The following is a 16,890-nucleotide window of genomic DNA, read 5'->3' on the forward strand; positions in this document are numbered from 1 at the left end:
ACAGGATGACTGTCACCAGTAGCATGCTCCCACGACCCCAGGGCTGGTCGCTGGTTGGAGGCGCATTCTCCTGTGATCAGCTGTTTCATACCCTCCAACATGACCCATGTACAAAATGCTCTGTTCCAGGACTACCCTCTTAAGGTGGCCATACATCTACAGATCAATTGTCAGATTGGGCTGGTTGGAACAAAATCCTGGTAATGGATGAGATCAAATGACAGTTGACCATTTGCTTTAAAATGCTGGAAAACTGGCAAACTGTCATTCAGATATTACCAGGTTTTTGTTCCAACCAGCCCAATCTGAAAATCGATCTGTAGATATATGGTCACCTTTACTTATATGATTGGCATCACCTGTGTTGACACACCTTTCTTATCCATTACCTACATACCCTCCAACTGTACCGTTTTTGCAGGTACAGTACCGTGTTTTAATGGTCTGTACCGGCAAAAAACAAAGTGTACCGATTTTCCGTCTTCCAGCCTGGTTCCAGGCAGTGTTCCTTCTTTAAAGAACCTGCGTTATTATTTAATGTGATAATTTACTGCGTGACTGTAAAGTGCTCTGCAGACTACCTGTTTGCAGTTCGACACTGACAGCCGGAAGTGCCCGTCTGAGCTGCGCCGGGTGCCCGGAAGCGGGATATATGAGTAGACAGGGAGTGCAGTGGTGGGGGGTGAGCAGCCTCACCCAGCCAGTTATAGTGTGAGCCGGGATGGCCCCCCCACTGCAGCCTGCCAGCGTCTGCAAGGTAGAGGAAGAGGAAGCATCACCCTGCTGTTCTCAGGTAGTGGTGTCAGACGGGCTCTGATGACCCAATAGGAGCTTGACTGTATAAAGTGCATAGACCATTTACGTAGACTGCTATAAGCTTTACCATTGGCCACTCCCTCTTTCCCGATGACCACGCCCCCTTTTCAATTGTGTACCGGTTTCTGCCTCTCCACAGGTGATGGCAATCCTATATTAACCAGGGAAGTCCAGGAAAAGAGCATTTTGTACCTAATGGAATGGGTCATGTTTGGAGGGTATGCTGTTTTCCCTGGCAGAGACTGTCACCTTTTTATCTGGTCGCTGATGAAAACGGGACACACTGAGCATTGCAATATATTGCTCCATGTAAACGTAGCTTAACAGAGGAAGAGGGAGATACCATCACTTTAGTCATAAAGGGGTGGCCTGGCAGACCTGTGTTGCTGCTGGCAACATTATAGTCCTGGAAGGTTATGCCAAATTGGCTTAAAAGATCCCTTTTAGGTCTGGTGCTGCTATATGTGTGCATAGGATCAGCTCGGCAGTGGTTTAGTTATGAAATGCAGGCAGGGCGCAGAAAGGACACCTTTGGTTAAGCAGCCACGTGGTATATTCCATGTAAAGGCTTCATGTCATGCGTGCTGTGTTCTTTGGAGAGGAGGGTCTGTGGTTCCTGCAGTGCTGCGAATTTCCTGCTGAACAGGGTTCCCACCGCCAGCATTGCCCTACAGCTCTTGCTCCTTACTCAACCACCATGTGGCTCTCTGCCTACTATCTCCTAAGGCCAACATTTTGCAAATGATGGAGGATAACAAGCAGCTGTCCCTGCGGATAGATGGGGCTATCCAGTCTGCCAGTCAGGAGGTGACTAATCTGCGCTCTGAGCGGACACCCACCAACCGGAGATTGACTGATCTAAACGGCGCAGACCACTGTGTCATGGAGAACAATCAGCACAATACTCACGGTAAGGAGTCCCCAGTGTGATGGCTGCAGCTCTTGTACCATGCATATCAATCACCATGCTGCCCACAGCGTCTACTGCAATGCCATAGTCTCCCGGTGCTTCTAACTTTATGTAATTACAGTCAGAAATCACTTCTCATACAGATTATGTTTATTTTGTGACAATACCGGAAAAAGGGAAATATATATTCACGAAGTTTTTAAGTGGATGCGTGGTAATGGTAACAATGAAATATCCCTTTTTTAAAATGGTAAAGCAAAATCTAAAGCTAGTCGTTTTAGTCCTTCGCCTTAATCTGTCTGAGAGGTTTGCCTGATTAGTTTTGTGATCAGTATATCATACACGGTGTTCCACCAGACGTTGAAGGTGTAATTATAATGGCCTGTCAAAGCAAACGACAATTATATTGTATGCGTGATCTCAGCTTTGGAATGCTTGTCCCCCCTCCCCCAGCTGTCCATTCTTATAAGGTAGTCGCTAGCTGTAAACTGTATGTTGCATTTTTAAACTGAAATCTGTTTGCAGCCGGTCGCCCTGTTTTTTTGTATCCCAGTAGACTGTGTGACCGTTTTTAGCTTTATTTCTAAGAAAAGCTGGGATACAATAAAACAGTGTCTGAAGGGATTGTGCATTGTCTTTCTTTCCTTTATTTTGAGGTCGCATTTAAGGATGAACACCAGCATAAATCCACATTTTGAGTATAGTAAATGTTTTATTTTTCACTGTGCAAAGCTACTGTTAGTTTTATTAACTGTAATGGTGGAGAATATGTTATTACACACTTGCACCCCGGAAACTGTTTACTGAGCTGTCCCTAGATATGATTTTTACTGAAAACTGGTATAGTGACTCAATTTTACAGGCTCACATACTGTAGTTATTGGTTTTATGCCAGAGCTTTTAGAGTTTCTTTAACATAATTCTGTTTTTAAAATGTCAGCTGTTGTCCTCTTCCCTTCCCTCTTTCCTACTTGATTTAATGTTTATCTCACTATATTTTTTTTACACAGTTGCTGTTTTTGTTATTATAACCCTTTACCCTTAACACTTTACCTGATGTGCTGTATTCCTTAAGGTCCATATACACACTGGGTAATTTTTGCTCAGCATGTATGCTGACCTTTTGATGGGGAAAATCGCTAGTCTGGAAAATGCTCATACACATTGAGTATTTCTTGCCAGTATTATCAGGGGTGGATGACTTTCCATAGCAGGATGCTATGGATCGCCATCCATGCTGTCGCTAATCTGTTGTTAATACCGGGCTAGCGATGATGCGGGAGCATGTACCAAAAACCGGAAAGGTCCGGACCACATGGGGAGGCTGTAATCTCCCGTTCCCCATGTCCCTGGTGCAAGCTATCACAGGCATCCCCCCCCCCGGACAAGACACCCCCTGGACGGGATATAGTGTTCCCTCTCTAAGCTTCTTTTGCAGGGTGCCCATATTTCAAACCTTAAAATACACCCTGCCCTTTTTGTGTGTGGCACTGTGTGCCCTTACGCTGCACCCCACCGTGCTGACATGCCGCTGAGAACTTTTGTTGTGTGCCATCATGTGTAATGGGTATTATGATGTGTGGTATAATGTGCAAGAGGCATTACAGTGTGTGCCATAATGTGTAATTGTCATTACAACAGAATATGTAATGGGCATAGCTGAGTATGAGACGGTTTAATGGGTGTAATCCTATTGTGTGTGTGTGTGTGTGTGTTTCTAATGTCAATTTCAAATGTATAAAATGTGCCTGAAAAAAAGGCCCTGTCTGGTGGTCAGCACCCTGCCCTAAATAAAATCCTAGAGTGAACACTAGGATACAACAGTCGCCAGCAAAAGGGCCTATTAAGAAAAATACACATCAGTGACCATAAAGTGTGGTTGTTACACTTTAGTTTTCAAGTAGAACAGAATTGCAGTTTTTATAAGTATCTAACGCGTTTAGTATCAGACTTCATCAGGGGTAAAACTGTAATTGTGACTTAAAGATATATACATTTATTACAAACCTATAAAAGAACAGACCATCATTGATACATAGTATAATAAGCTTGTTATCAATCCAATGAAAAACATAAAAACTTTTACCTAAGAAGAAAAGAAAAATAACATGGAAAAATTGTGATGGAGGTGAGCAGTGGACAAAAGTACAATATGGTGAGATATGCCCAAGACTTAATTTGGTGGTAAGAAGTAGATTTTATTATTATTATTTTTTTAAATGCTATCTATATCTTGATTGATATGAACTATTACAAAACATTTTCATATAAGTGGCCACAGGGTACCAGTGGCGAATTTGCCAATCTTTGTGTTCTCTTGCAAATGCCAAACATCCTGCACATGTGAATAATTTTGTGGTGCTGCGCTCCGTCAATGAAAATTCTACAGTCTGTTTTAAAATGAATAAATTGTTGTTCTTTATTTGTAATTAATAGAAAATGTGTATGCGGCAATAGACCTTTTCAATACAAACGCCTGACTTGAAAGACAGAAATATTGTATTCCTTCAAGGTTCTTACAATTGCTCGTGGTGAATAAATACAAGAAAAGAAAAAATGAAAAAAATCAATCAAAAAAAAAATGAAAATGAAAAAAAAATTCAGAAAAAATCAACACAAGTGTGTCGTCAGTTATCTGTCCAATAAATTGGACGGTGTGTACACAGTTGTCACAATATTTTGCAATAATTGCAGTAAATTCAGGGTTCCTTGGTAAGAAAAAAAGTTGTGTTTGTACTTAGTCTGTGCTTTAGAACAATGTCAAGCGGCGTCCCGCTATTTGTATTCCTCCTGTCACTGAGTTACCGGTTAATGCTGGTACCTGTAGATTGGCGTTCGTGTTCGGTCGCGGTTTTTCTCGTTTGGGAGGTGGCTTGGGATCGCAGGGTCCTGGACTTGGGTGCTGCGCTCGTCTACTACGTGGCACCGGCAGGTCCGTGCGTAACACGGCTGACCGGGCTGCAGTGAGGCAGACGCTGCTCCCTGTCTGGAGATGGAGTGGCTCACCGTTTCTGGATGGAGATCCTTCACGGTGACCGTTCGGTCTCCTTTACAAGACCCTGTATGACCTGCCTGGCTCACCCTCCTTCCGATACTCACCACTGCCGGTACACTTGGTATCCTTCAGTTTCGCTCAGGTCTCCGCTGCGTGGCGGTGTGTGCACCCACCGGCCGCTTCGACGTGGGATCCTTCCAGATGCTGCTAGCTTGGTTGCAGCTAGCAGCATCTGGAAGGATCCCACGTCGAAGCGGCCGGTGGGTGCACACACCGCCACGCAGCGGAGACCTGAGCGAAACTGAAGGATACCAAGTGTACCGGCAGTGGTGAGTATCGGAAGGAGGGTGAGCCAGGCAGGTCATACAGGGTCTTGTAAAGGAGACCGAACGGTCACCGTGAAGGATCTCCATCCAGAAACGGTGAGCCGCTCCATCTCCAGACAGGGAGCAGCGTCTGCCTCACTGCAGCCCGGTCAGCCGTGTTACGCACGGACCTGCCGGTGCCACGTAGTAGACGAGCGCAGCACCCAAGTCCAGGACCCTGCGATCCCAAGCCACCTCCCAAACGAGAAAAACCGCGACCGAACACGAACGCCAATCTACAGGTACCAGCATTAACCGGTAACTCAGTGACAGGAGGAATACAAATAGCGGGACGCCGCTTGACATTGTTCTAAAGCACAGACTAAGTACAAACACAACTTTTTTTCTTACCAAGGAACCCTGAATTTACTGCAATTATTGCAAAATATTGTGACAACTGTGTACACACCGTCCAATTTATTGGACAGATAACTGACGACACACTTGTGTTGATTTTTTCTGAATTTTTTTTTCATTTTCATTTTTTTTTTTTTTTTGATTGATTTTTTTCATTTTTTCTTTTCTTGTATTTATTCACCACGAGCAATTGTAAGAACCTTGAAGGAATACAATATTTCTGTCTTTCAAGTCAGGCGTTTGTATTGAAAAGGTCTATTGCCGCATACACATTTTCTATTAATTACAAATAAAGAACAACAATTTATTCATTTTAAAACAGACTGTAGAATTTTCATTGACGGAGCGCAGCACCACAAAATTATTCTCATATCTTGCCCATTTCTTAAACGGGATTAGTCACCCGTTTAGGTGCAGCTGCTAGTTAAAGATTATCAAAAAGATAGATTCAGTGCGCAGGTAAAAACCCCTCGTTCTCCATCCTGCACATGTGTTGGGCTGTAAGCGCAACCCCACCTGAGGACGTCGGGCCCTCATGAAGTCTGTTTCTGACCGTTTGAGTAGACATATACACATTTGTAGCCTGCTGGAGGTCATTTTGCAGGGCTCGCACAAAGGCGGAGGTAGCAGTACTGCTGCTGGATTGTTGGCATCCTCCACGTCTCCTGATGTGCTGGCCTGTCTCCTGGTAGCACCTCCATGCTCTGGACAGACACCGCAAACCTTCTTGCCACAGCTCGCCATCCTGGATGATCTTCCACTACCTGAGCCACTTGTGTGGGTTGTAGAATCCGTCTCATGCTACCACTAGAGTGAAAGCACTGCCAGCTTTCAAAAGTGACCAAAACATCAGCCAGAAAGCATAGGAGCTGAGAAGTGGTCTGTGGTCACCACCTGCAGAACAACTCCTTTATTGGGGTGTCTTGCTAATTGCCTATAATTTCCACCTGTTGTGTATTCCATTTGCACAATAGCATGCAAAATTGATTGTCAATCAGTGTTGCTATCTAAGTGGACAGTTTGATTTCACAGAAGTGTGATTGACTTGGCATTACATTGTGTTTAAGCGTTCCCTTTATTTGTTGTGTGTGTGTGTGTGTGTGTGTGTGTGTATAATATCTATAACACACACACTCTGACGGACCGGCACACCGTATCCAGTGTAGCAATGGCCGGGGTGCAGTCACCAAGAAACCACAATATATCCACAGATAGCGGCACTCACTCGGGCTTCAGTAAATGGAAAACATACCAAGACACCAGGTACTTTTATGGCATAGCGACGTTTCGGATTTCACTCCTTTTTCAAGCAAAACACTAACCAAAGAACAGTACAGGTAACTCGCCTAAGTAGCAGAGTGAACAGCATCGTCACTACCCCGTCCACCGGCGAGGGCGTCCTCTCCGAGCTCCCGCACTTCCGGGTTGAGGGGCACGCGTCATCACGTCCACCCTGTCACCGAATGCATCCTGGTTGCTAGGAGACCCCACGATGCCGGGACACAGGTGGATGTACAGTCAAAGAAACAAAAACAAACTTCAGTGCACATACAAAAATAGTGAAAAACGCAGCTGAAAGGTACACTGGCAGCACAACACAGAAGCATATATGATACTTCACATAAACATATTGAGAGACCATTGCTCGTTCAGCCCCCGTGGGTGCATTGTGTCCAACTTGAAGATCCAGCGGCTCTCAAGCTGGAGTAGACGCTTGGCACGGTCACCTCCTCTAATGTCTGGGGGTACATGGTCTATAATGGTATAGCGCAGGCTAGACAGTGGGTGTTGTGCCACTACAAAGTGGCGAGCAACCGGTTGTTCATGTTCAGTATTGTTTTTCAAGATCGCTGCACGGACGGCAGTGCGGTGATTGGCAATTCTTTCACGCAGGGATCGTTTTCCCCACGTAACATTTGTCGCAAGGACACCTGATTAAATATAAAATAAAGGTGCTTGTGCACGTCAAGGGATATTTGATGGCATATTTGACACCTGAATAAGGATGGAAGAAGAATTTAGTATTGTGCATCCCGCTACAAGTGATGCATCCTGTGCATCGATAGCACCCACCACTTCGGACTTGGGTATTGGCACTCTATCTTGGTCCAGTTGTTCAGGTTCACTCGTGATTCTTTTCACCCGGATTAGTTGGGACAGTGGCAGGCCTTTTTTCAGGGCAGGGGGGTGATGGCTGTGGGTATCCAACAATGTGTGCCAATCAGTTGTTTTGGAATAAATTGATGTTGTTAATTTGGAATCTTTCACTTCTATTAGCACGTCCAGGTATTGGATGGACGTTTGGCTCATAGAGAAGGTAAATTTGATAGGACATGGGAGTGCATTTATATCGGCCATCACTTTTCTGAAATGCTGCTCGGTGCCAGTCCAGAATAACAAAATGTCGTCGATTTTATAAAGTGTGATTGTCAGCAAAGGGGGTCTCGATGAACAGTTCCTTCTCCACAGTGTACATATAAGCATTGGCGAACGAGGGTGCGACAGGAGACCCCATCGCACACCCCGTCCGTTGGAGAAAGTATTTGTTGTAAAACAAGAAAAAATTCCTTGTCAGTGTTAATTGTAGAAGCTTGATGAACAGATCCGTATCTGGTCCATTATATTGTGGGTCGCTATCCAGCACTAGTCGGGTTGCTTTCAGACCCTCATCATGCGGTATGCTGGTATATAAACTGCTTATATCCAGTGAACATAACCACATGTTGGGTTTAGCCATTCCAAATGTCGACAACTTGTTCAGCAAAGCTGTAGTATCTTGTAGGTATGTCGGGAGACGTTGGATACATGGCTGTAAGAAATAGTCGAGGAAACTCGAGACAGGGCTATAGAGAGATTCCCGAGCCGATATGATCAGCCGCCCGGGCGGGCTTTCAAGATTTTTGTGTATCTTGGGTAGGCAGTACATCGAAGGTGTTTTGGGAAAGTCAGTGGTGAAGTATTCTGATGTACTCTGTTGTAGAGTGCCACTGTTCACAGCTTGAGCGGTGTGTAGGTATCTTGGTTGTTGAGTTGTGAATAGACTTCCAATTTATATGCTCCCAAATCACTATTCCCCCCCCCCACCTTTGTCGGCGGGGAGGATCATGATGGAATCATCAGCTTTCAAAGTTTTCAGAGCTTCCCATTCAGTTTTGGATAGATTGGAATGGTGAGGTTGAGCTCTGGCGGCCGTATTCACTTGCACATCTAGTACTTTAATAAAGCTCTGGATGGATAGCTTGCTAGGCGGCGGATCCCATTTGGACTTGCGTTTGAATGGATTGCTGGGTTCATTGACAAGGGTATCTTGAGATACAGGATTCTTGATAAAGAAATCTTTAAGTTTTAGATTTCTGTTTAGTCTCTGGAGGTCAATCATCCATTTCAAATCATCAAATTTATGGGATGGAATGTATGACAACCCTCGATTTAGGACTGCTGTCTCTGCTTGGGTTAGTACACGATTGGAGAGATTAAGGGGGAAATTTACTAAAGGAAATTTGTAAAAAATAGGTGTATTTGTATCCAGAAATATACTTATTTTTCACATTTACTATCCCGAAAATATGGCTATTCGTATTGATGTGCTATCAATACGAATACGAATTGCCGTATTTTCGGGATAGTAAATGTCAAAAATAAGTGTATTTCTGGATACAAATACACCTATTTTTTTACAAATTTCCTTTAGTAAATTTCCCCCAAAATATCAGGGTTTTTTCGGGCGACCTAGTTGTTTCCTTGTCTCTTCTCCCTTTTCCTCCTCTACGAGGGGGTCGGAGTCTCTTTCGCGCCCCGCTCTGATTCGGACTCCAGAGAGGGGCCGCTGCTCGTTTTTTGGAACCTGACAGGTTGGTTGGTCAGTGTGTCTCGAGGTGGTCGAGTCGCTACTGGATTCAGTATCCTGCGTCCCTCTGTTAAATTATCTCCTTTGTCGTACATTTCTACAAAACGGTTTTGTTGACCACGAGATCCATTGATATAAGTTGAATTCAGCATAGTCCTTATTAACCTTTTCAAATGTGTTCTTTTTGAACAGCACCAGGTCTTTCTTGAAGGCTGCGCATTGGTCCTCTAATTTTTTTCAACCAATCGGTTGAAATAAGGGAGTCTTTATGTAATTTCTCATAGGCTTCAATTTTTTGTTGGATCAATTTCATCTCGCGAGCTGATTCTTCGATTTTACAAGTGTCATTAAATCAAATGAGCAGTTATTTAAAACAGCCACCCATCTCTGGCAAGATTCAGAGTTATACCGGCCTATTGTAGGGATATTCTAAAACCCCTGGGGATTTTTTTAACCCTATAATACTCTGATAGGGTAACCCCATGTAATAGAAACTCTATTTCCTTTTTTCTCAATTTGAATATGTTGTCATAGATGCTGTCTGGCGTAAGAGCTTCAGATGCCTCATCCAGGCGTTCTGTGAATAGAACTGCAGTTGACTCATCTGCAGAGAAACGTAGCCTGCGCTATACCATTATAGACCATGTATCCCCAGACATTAGAGGAGGTGACCGTGCCAAGCGTTTACTCCAGCTTGAGAGCCGCTGGATCTTCAAGTTGGACACAATGCACCCACAGGGGCTGAACGAGCAATGGTCTCTCAATATGTTTATGTGAAGTATCATATATGCTTCTGTGTTGTGCTGCCAGTGTACCTTTTCAGCTGCGTTTTTCACTATTTTTGTATGTGCACTGAAGTTTGTTTTTGTTTCTTTGACAGTACATCCGCCTGTGTCCTGGCATCGGGGGGTCTCCTAGCAACCAGGACGCATTCGGTGACAGGGTGGACGTGATGACGCGTGCACCTCAACCCGGAAGTGCGGGAGCTCGGAGAGGACGCCCTCGCCGGTGGCCGGGGTAGTGACGATGCTGTTCACTCTGCTACTTAGGCGAGTTACCTGTACTGTTCTTTGGTTAGTGTTTTGCTTGAAAAAGGAGTGAAATCCGAAACATCGCTATGCCATAAAAGTACCTGGTGTCTTGGTATGTTTTTCATTTACTAAAGCCCGAGTGAGTGCCGCTATCTGTGGATATATTGTGGTTTCTTGGTGACTGCACCCCGGCCATTGCTACACTGGATACGGTGTGCCGGTCCGTCAGAGTGTGTGTGTGTGTGTGTGTGTGTGTGTTATAGATATTATACACATACACATACACACACACACACACACACACACACACACACACACACACACACACACACACACCAAATAAAGGGAACGCTTAAACACAATGTAATGCCAAGTCAATGTGTGTTATAGATATTATCTATATATATATACACACACACACACACACATATACACACACACACACCAAATAAAGGAAACGCTTAAACACAATGTAACATTGCTACACTGGATACGGTGTGCCGGTCCGTCAGTGTGTGTGTGTGAGATTATACATATACATATACATACACACACACACCTAAAACAAATGAAGGGAACGCTTAAACACATTGTAATGCCAAGTCAATCACACTTCTGTGAAATCAAACTGTCCACTTAGATAGCAACACTGATTTTGCATGCTATTGTGCAAATGGAATACACAACAGGTGGAAATTATAGGCAATTAGCAAGACACCCCAATAAAGGAGTTGTTCTGCAGGTGGTGACCACAGACTACTTCTCAGCTCCTATGCTTTCTGGCTGATGTTTTGGTCACTTTTGAAAGCTGGCAGTGCTTTCACTCTAGTGGTAGCATGAGACGGATTCTACGACCCACACAAGTGGCTCAGGTGTGGCAGAACATCCAGGATGGTGAGCTGTGGCAAGAAGGTTTGCTGTGTCTGTTAGCGTAGTGTCCAGAGCATGGAGGTGCTACCAGGAGACAGGCGGAGACAGGCTAGCACATCAGGAGACGTGGAGGATGCCAACAATCCAGGAGCAGTACTGCTACCTCCGCCTTTGTGCAAGGAGGAACAGGAGGAGCACTGCCAGAGCCCTGCAAACTGACCTCCAGCAGGCTACAAATGTGTATATGTCTACTCAAACGGTCAGAAACAGACTTCATGAAGATATAGATAGAGATCTTACTCATGACCACAAACCCTTGGACAAACAAAACCCTAGTCACAGGGCCACGTCTGATTCCCAGTAAAGCACCACCCACTGCTAATGCAGCCAATCAGCTCACACAACATATAATACATCAAATACCCATATATGCTAACCAACTATTATCAATACCTGTAGGGCGCCATTAGCCACGCGCTCCGGGTGTCTAGAACAACTGCTCAACTTCCGGGATGCTTGTCATCAACCGGATGTATACCACTGTGCGTTCCAAATTAAAAACAAACACAGAAACAATATTATATATTGTATATTATATATACTACCCAATAACACTAAATATATCCATACCCTTAAGGGACATAGATATCTACAGTCACCATCGATGGCCACAAAACGTGACCATCGGGTGCACCATCACATTAAGTATAGCACCCAATGTTAATAGACCTCCGGCTGAACACACATCTTGAACCGTAAATTCTTACAGTGTAAAAAAAATGTGAAAACTCATTTCTATGGCAGACATCTTTTCTTTTGGAGCAATGTCACTGGTAGCCCAAGTGGGCCTCATAAAAATATATTTAAATGGTTATGCTCATTTAACCCTTTTGGGGCGACACTATCCAATGTGTGGATCCAGCGAGACTCTTTACGCAGGAGCAACAGATCCCTGTTACCCCCCCCCCCCTCCGTAACTGAGGAACCCAATCAATGATCGTGTATTTGAGCATCGAAAGTTGATGACCATGTGAGGTGAAGTGTACAGCCACCGAGCTTATCAGTTGAGCTCCTCTCATACGCCAAGCGGATGTTGGAACGATACTGGGCCATCCTTTCTCTTAAGGACCTCTTAGTCTTCCCCACATAAACAAGGCTACAGGGGCACTGTAAAATATACACTACAAAGTCCAGCTGACAATGTAACCTGTATTGCAGTTGAATCCTTTTACCCATCTGGGGGTGTGGAAAGGAACTGCCGACCATCATCGACCTACAGGTCGTACAACCAGTACAACGATAACTGTTCTTACGTACTAGCCATGTCTTATTGGTGCTGCTCTCCTTGATGTCATCGGAGTTGGCATTCGCACGATAGAGCAGGTCCTTAAGATTTGACCCTCTGCGGATGCCAAACAATGGCGGTCCTTTTTTAGCTCTATTAAGATCTGGATCAGTTTTTAAAATGTCCCATTTCCTCTTGACTGACCTTTTGTACCGTCTTCAATTTTGTGTCACATTTAATGCTGAACAACATCCTTCCTGAGACCGACTTGGGCTCTTTTTTTTGGCTCATTAGAGAATAAAGCCTTTGCCCTGGTGAGGCACTTATCAACAGAGCTCCCAGTGTAGCCACGCTCCAGGAATCCCTGTCTCCCTTCATTAATCTGTATTGTCGCAAGTTCATCTTCTGAGTTGTTCCTCAAGACACGTATGAACTGTGATATTGGCAGACTACTTTTGAGTGCCTCAGGATGATGACTTGTGGCGGACAGAAGAGTGTTCCTGTCGGTAGGTTTTCGATCTAGTGTGTGTGCCAACCTATTGTCCTTTTTTAAAGACAAGAGCGTCCAAAAAGCTCATTCACTGTGGTCAATTGAGGCTGTAAACCTCACTGGGCTGTCTAGAGAGTTCAATGTGCCCAACGTCTCGTGGAACGCTTCTTCACTGTTTTGCCAAACAATAAATACATTGTCAATAAATCTACGATAATATCGGATGCTTTCACCAAAAACAAGTAGAATATGGCGCTGTTCATAATCATCCATATAGATGTTTGCGTACCCTGGCGCTAGGTTAGAACCCATGGCCGTGCCGACCACTGATAAAAATACTCCTTATCATAAAGAAAATGATTGCGCTCAAGCACAGTTCTCAACAGGGACAGTACAAACTCAATTGGTGGTCCCGAATATGGACCTTTGATCAATCTTTTCCTAACTGCCTTTACACTGCCATCATGTGGGATGACAGTGTAGAGGGAGCTGACATCCATAGTGGATGTCAGCTCCCCAGTGTAGAGGGAGCTGACATCCATAGTTATCAGGTAATGTACCAAGTTCTTTAACACCTTCTAGGAAGTAGCCCGTATCACGCAGGTAACGTCCTATCTTGCTAACACATCCCTGAAGATAAAAATCAACCAATTGAGCCAATGGCTGTAGCAACGATCCACGGGCCGAAATAATCGGCCACACCAGGCGGGTGCACAAGACACTTATGAACCTTGGGTAAGGTGTATAAAATTGGGCAGATGGGATGCTCAACAGTCAGACAAACCAGCCAACACCCCATCTACCCGACCACCCGCCAAGGCCATAGCAATCACTGCTTCTGAATTATCAACTTCTTTTTTCACCTCAAACATAGGATTATAGGGTACTTTTTCGTACGTGATGGTATCACCTAATTGTCTCCTGATTTCCTGATCATATTTGGCTGCATCTTGGAGGACAACTGACCCTCCTTTGTCAGCCTTTCTCACAACAACATTGAGATCTTAAAGACTTCAAGGCCTCCCTTTCTGCTCTCGTCAGGTTATCAAAAGGAATCTTATTAGAATTATCAGACAACACCTCATCAACCAATCGCTAGAAGGTTTTAATGCTCGCATTGCTTGAAACGGGATCGAAGGTGCTCTGGGTCTTGAACATCCCCTGTCCCATCTCGGCAGATGCAGATTCTTTTTTACAGAAATATTCATTAAGTCTGAGCTTCCTGCCCATCTTGTAGTGTTCAACTGCCCAATTGAACTTATTGAAACCACAGGTGGGCACAAAGCTCAAACCCCTAGACAACAAAGATCAATCAGCAGAGGTGAGCGGGTGGCTAGACAAATTAAATATCAATTCTTGTTGCCCCTTTTCCACCCTTTTTGGGTGTTTTTTTTTTTCCTGCCGCCTCTCCTCGGGTGCGGTCTCCTTTCCCTGGGTCTAGTTTTTGTGCCCTGGTCTCCACACCTAAAAAAGCTCCCAATGGGGGCCTAGAGTTCACTGCTTCTGAATTGGAGGCAGGATTTGAAGTAGTGGTATCAAAATTGTACTCACGTTGAAACCTTCTTTGTCTAAACCTAGCTGGACCCGCTCTTCTCTGATTACCATCACCAGACAACCATTTATACACCACTGGGCGCAAGGTAGATTGAAGTTTCTGAGTCTTCTTGTGTTCTCCACAGAAGTTTCTCAACCATATAGGGAAATTTAGAAGAAAGGTTGGTGATAAGATATAACCATCCCAAGAAAACTGGAACAAAGAGATGAATGTATGATGAAAGATGGATGGGCGTACCCTACTTATGGTAGGCAGGGCAGCGTAAAGGCACGTAGCAGTTTCTTTTCTTCTGATCTCTCTTTTTCCCAGGTATATTCCTCGGTTTCCGTGAATAAACGTGTGGAGGAAAAATACAATGTATATAAATTATACGGTGTTCATTGTATATTTAGAGATAAACACCCTGTGACTTTTATTATCGGATCAAGAAAGGTGCTTGGAATCATACCTTACTCACCAGAAGTTAAAGTAAGGTACATATATAAAGGTTTCTTTAATCGAAGGAGACTTTTCATATGGAGACCAATGATATATTGGCGTACCCCAACTCACGTGGAAAGATGTATCTTTGTACACGTAGCGTGTTCTTTTTGGTGGGGCTCAATTTCAGTCAAAAGACCATGGGCGAAATGTAATAGAGTGCGATTTTTTAGACATGTGCGATTTTTGGTCAAAAACGGCCGAAATCGCACATTTTCCGAAAATCGCACATTATATAGGTTGAAAATCGCGGTAAAAAAATCGCACTTTTTACCGCGAAATCGCACTTTTAGAAGTGCGATTTTTAGTCACATTTCAATTCGCATCCAGATGTTTTCCCATTATAAAGTATACAACTCGCAAATGTAATAGGGTGCGATTTTTGGTCAATGTTACCAAAAATCGCAAAAAAAATAGACCAGGTTCTGACAGGCGAATTTGACAGAACCATGCACAGATCATTGAGATCTGTGCATGGTTCTGTTAATAAAAATGTGTAAAAGTGTTTTTATAAAAAAAAAAACGGCGTGGGGTCCCCCCTCCTAAGCATAACCAGCCCCGGGCTCATTGAGCCGGACCTGGTTCCAAAAATACGGGGGACAAAAAATCTGGGGTCCCCCGTATTTTGAAACCAGCACCGGGCTCCAACAGCCCGCGGTGTCATGCCACAGCCGGGGGACACTTTTTATACAAGGTCCCCCGGCCAAAACATGAGCACCGTGGCTGGTCAGCCTTGGACGGGGTACCTGGAGGAGTGGGGACCCCCCCAATAAAGGGGTCCCCCCCCCCCCAGGCTTCACCCGTCCAGGGCTGAAGCCCGGGGCTGTCACCGGCGTCCGTGGCCAGTGGACGCCGGCCTGATAGGGTTAAATCCATCATACATATCATTACATTGCTTTTTACCGGCGAACTACAAGTGCCAGCAGACCTCCCCCGCATGCTGGGACTTGGAGAACCACAAGTCCCAGCATGCAGGGCATTAATGGGCCCGCTGGGACTTGTAGTCCACCTGTAAAAAGAATGTTTATAAAAAACACACACACAGAGAAGTACAAGTTTATTACACACACACACCTCAATTTTACACCAGCATACTTACCATTCCTGGATCCAGCGCTGGTCTGGCTGCTTTACAGCCGGCTCCCCCCGCACTGACAGGCAGCGGGGAGAACCGCTTTCTCCGTTGCCTGTCACCGGCTTTCTCCGTAGCTTCTGTAGCTCTGTCCCAGTGCTACAGAGGCTGAGAGCGTGATTGGCTGAGCTACAGTATGCGTCTCCATGGAGACGCATAGCTCAGCCAATCAGGACTGAGCTATGCGTCTCCATGGAGACGCATACTGTAGCTCAGCCAATCACGCTCTCAGCCTCTGTAGCACTGGGACAGAGCTACAGAAGCTACGGAGAAAGCCGGTGACAGGCAACGGAGAAAGCGGTTCTCCCCGCTGCCTGTCAGTGCGGGGGGAGCCGGCTGTAAAGCAGCCAGACCAGCGCTGGATCCAGGAATGGTAAGTATGCTGGTGTAAAATTGAGGTGTGTGTGTGTGTAATAAACTTGTACTTCTCTGGACGGGTGAAGCCTGGGGGGGGGGACCCCTTTATTGGGGGGGTCCCCACTCCTCCAGGTACCCCGTCCAAGGCTGACCAGCCACGGTGCTCATGTTTTGGCCGGGGGACCTTGTATAAAAAGTGTCCCCCGGCTGTGGCATGACACCGCGGGCTGTTGGAGCCCGGTGCTGGTTTCAAAATACGGGGGACCCCCAGATTTTTTGTCCCCCGTATTTTTGGAACCAGGTCCGGCTCAATGAGCCCGGGGCTGGTTATGCTTAGGAGGGGGGACCCCACGCCGTTTTTTTTTAAACTTTTTTTTTTTTGCACAAAAGCGCATTTATA

General features: G+C 45.1%; 1 protein-coding gene across 10 annotated transcripts in view; it reads left to right on the forward strand.

The window, feature by feature from the left end:
* Positions 1-937: 937 nt before the first annotated feature.
* KAZN (kazrin, periplakin interacting protein) overlaps positions 938-16,890 on the forward strand; it is a 679,557-nt gene continuing 663,604 nt past the window's right edge. For 3 of the 10 annotated variants that reach the window (XM_083162755.1, XM_083162753.1, XM_083162754.1), the window contains exon 1: positions 944-1,726. In XM_083162755.1, coding sequence (XP_083018881.1) covers positions 1,558-1,726 — 169 coding nt within the window. In that variant the 5' untranslated portion in view covers positions 944-1,557. Of the gene's footprint in view, positions 1,727-16,890 lie in introns of all 10 variants that reach the window. The other 7 variants (XM_083162748.1, XM_083162749.1, XM_083162746.1 and 4 more) reach the window with 6 other exon arrangements.

This window comes from Crinia signifera, chromosome 19 (assembly GCF_055691185.1).
Source record: "Crinia signifera chromosome 19, ASM5569118v1, whole genome shotgun sequence".
Classification (NCBI taxonomy): Eukaryota; Metazoa; Chordata; class Amphibia; order Anura; family Myobatrachidae; genus Crinia; species Crinia signifera.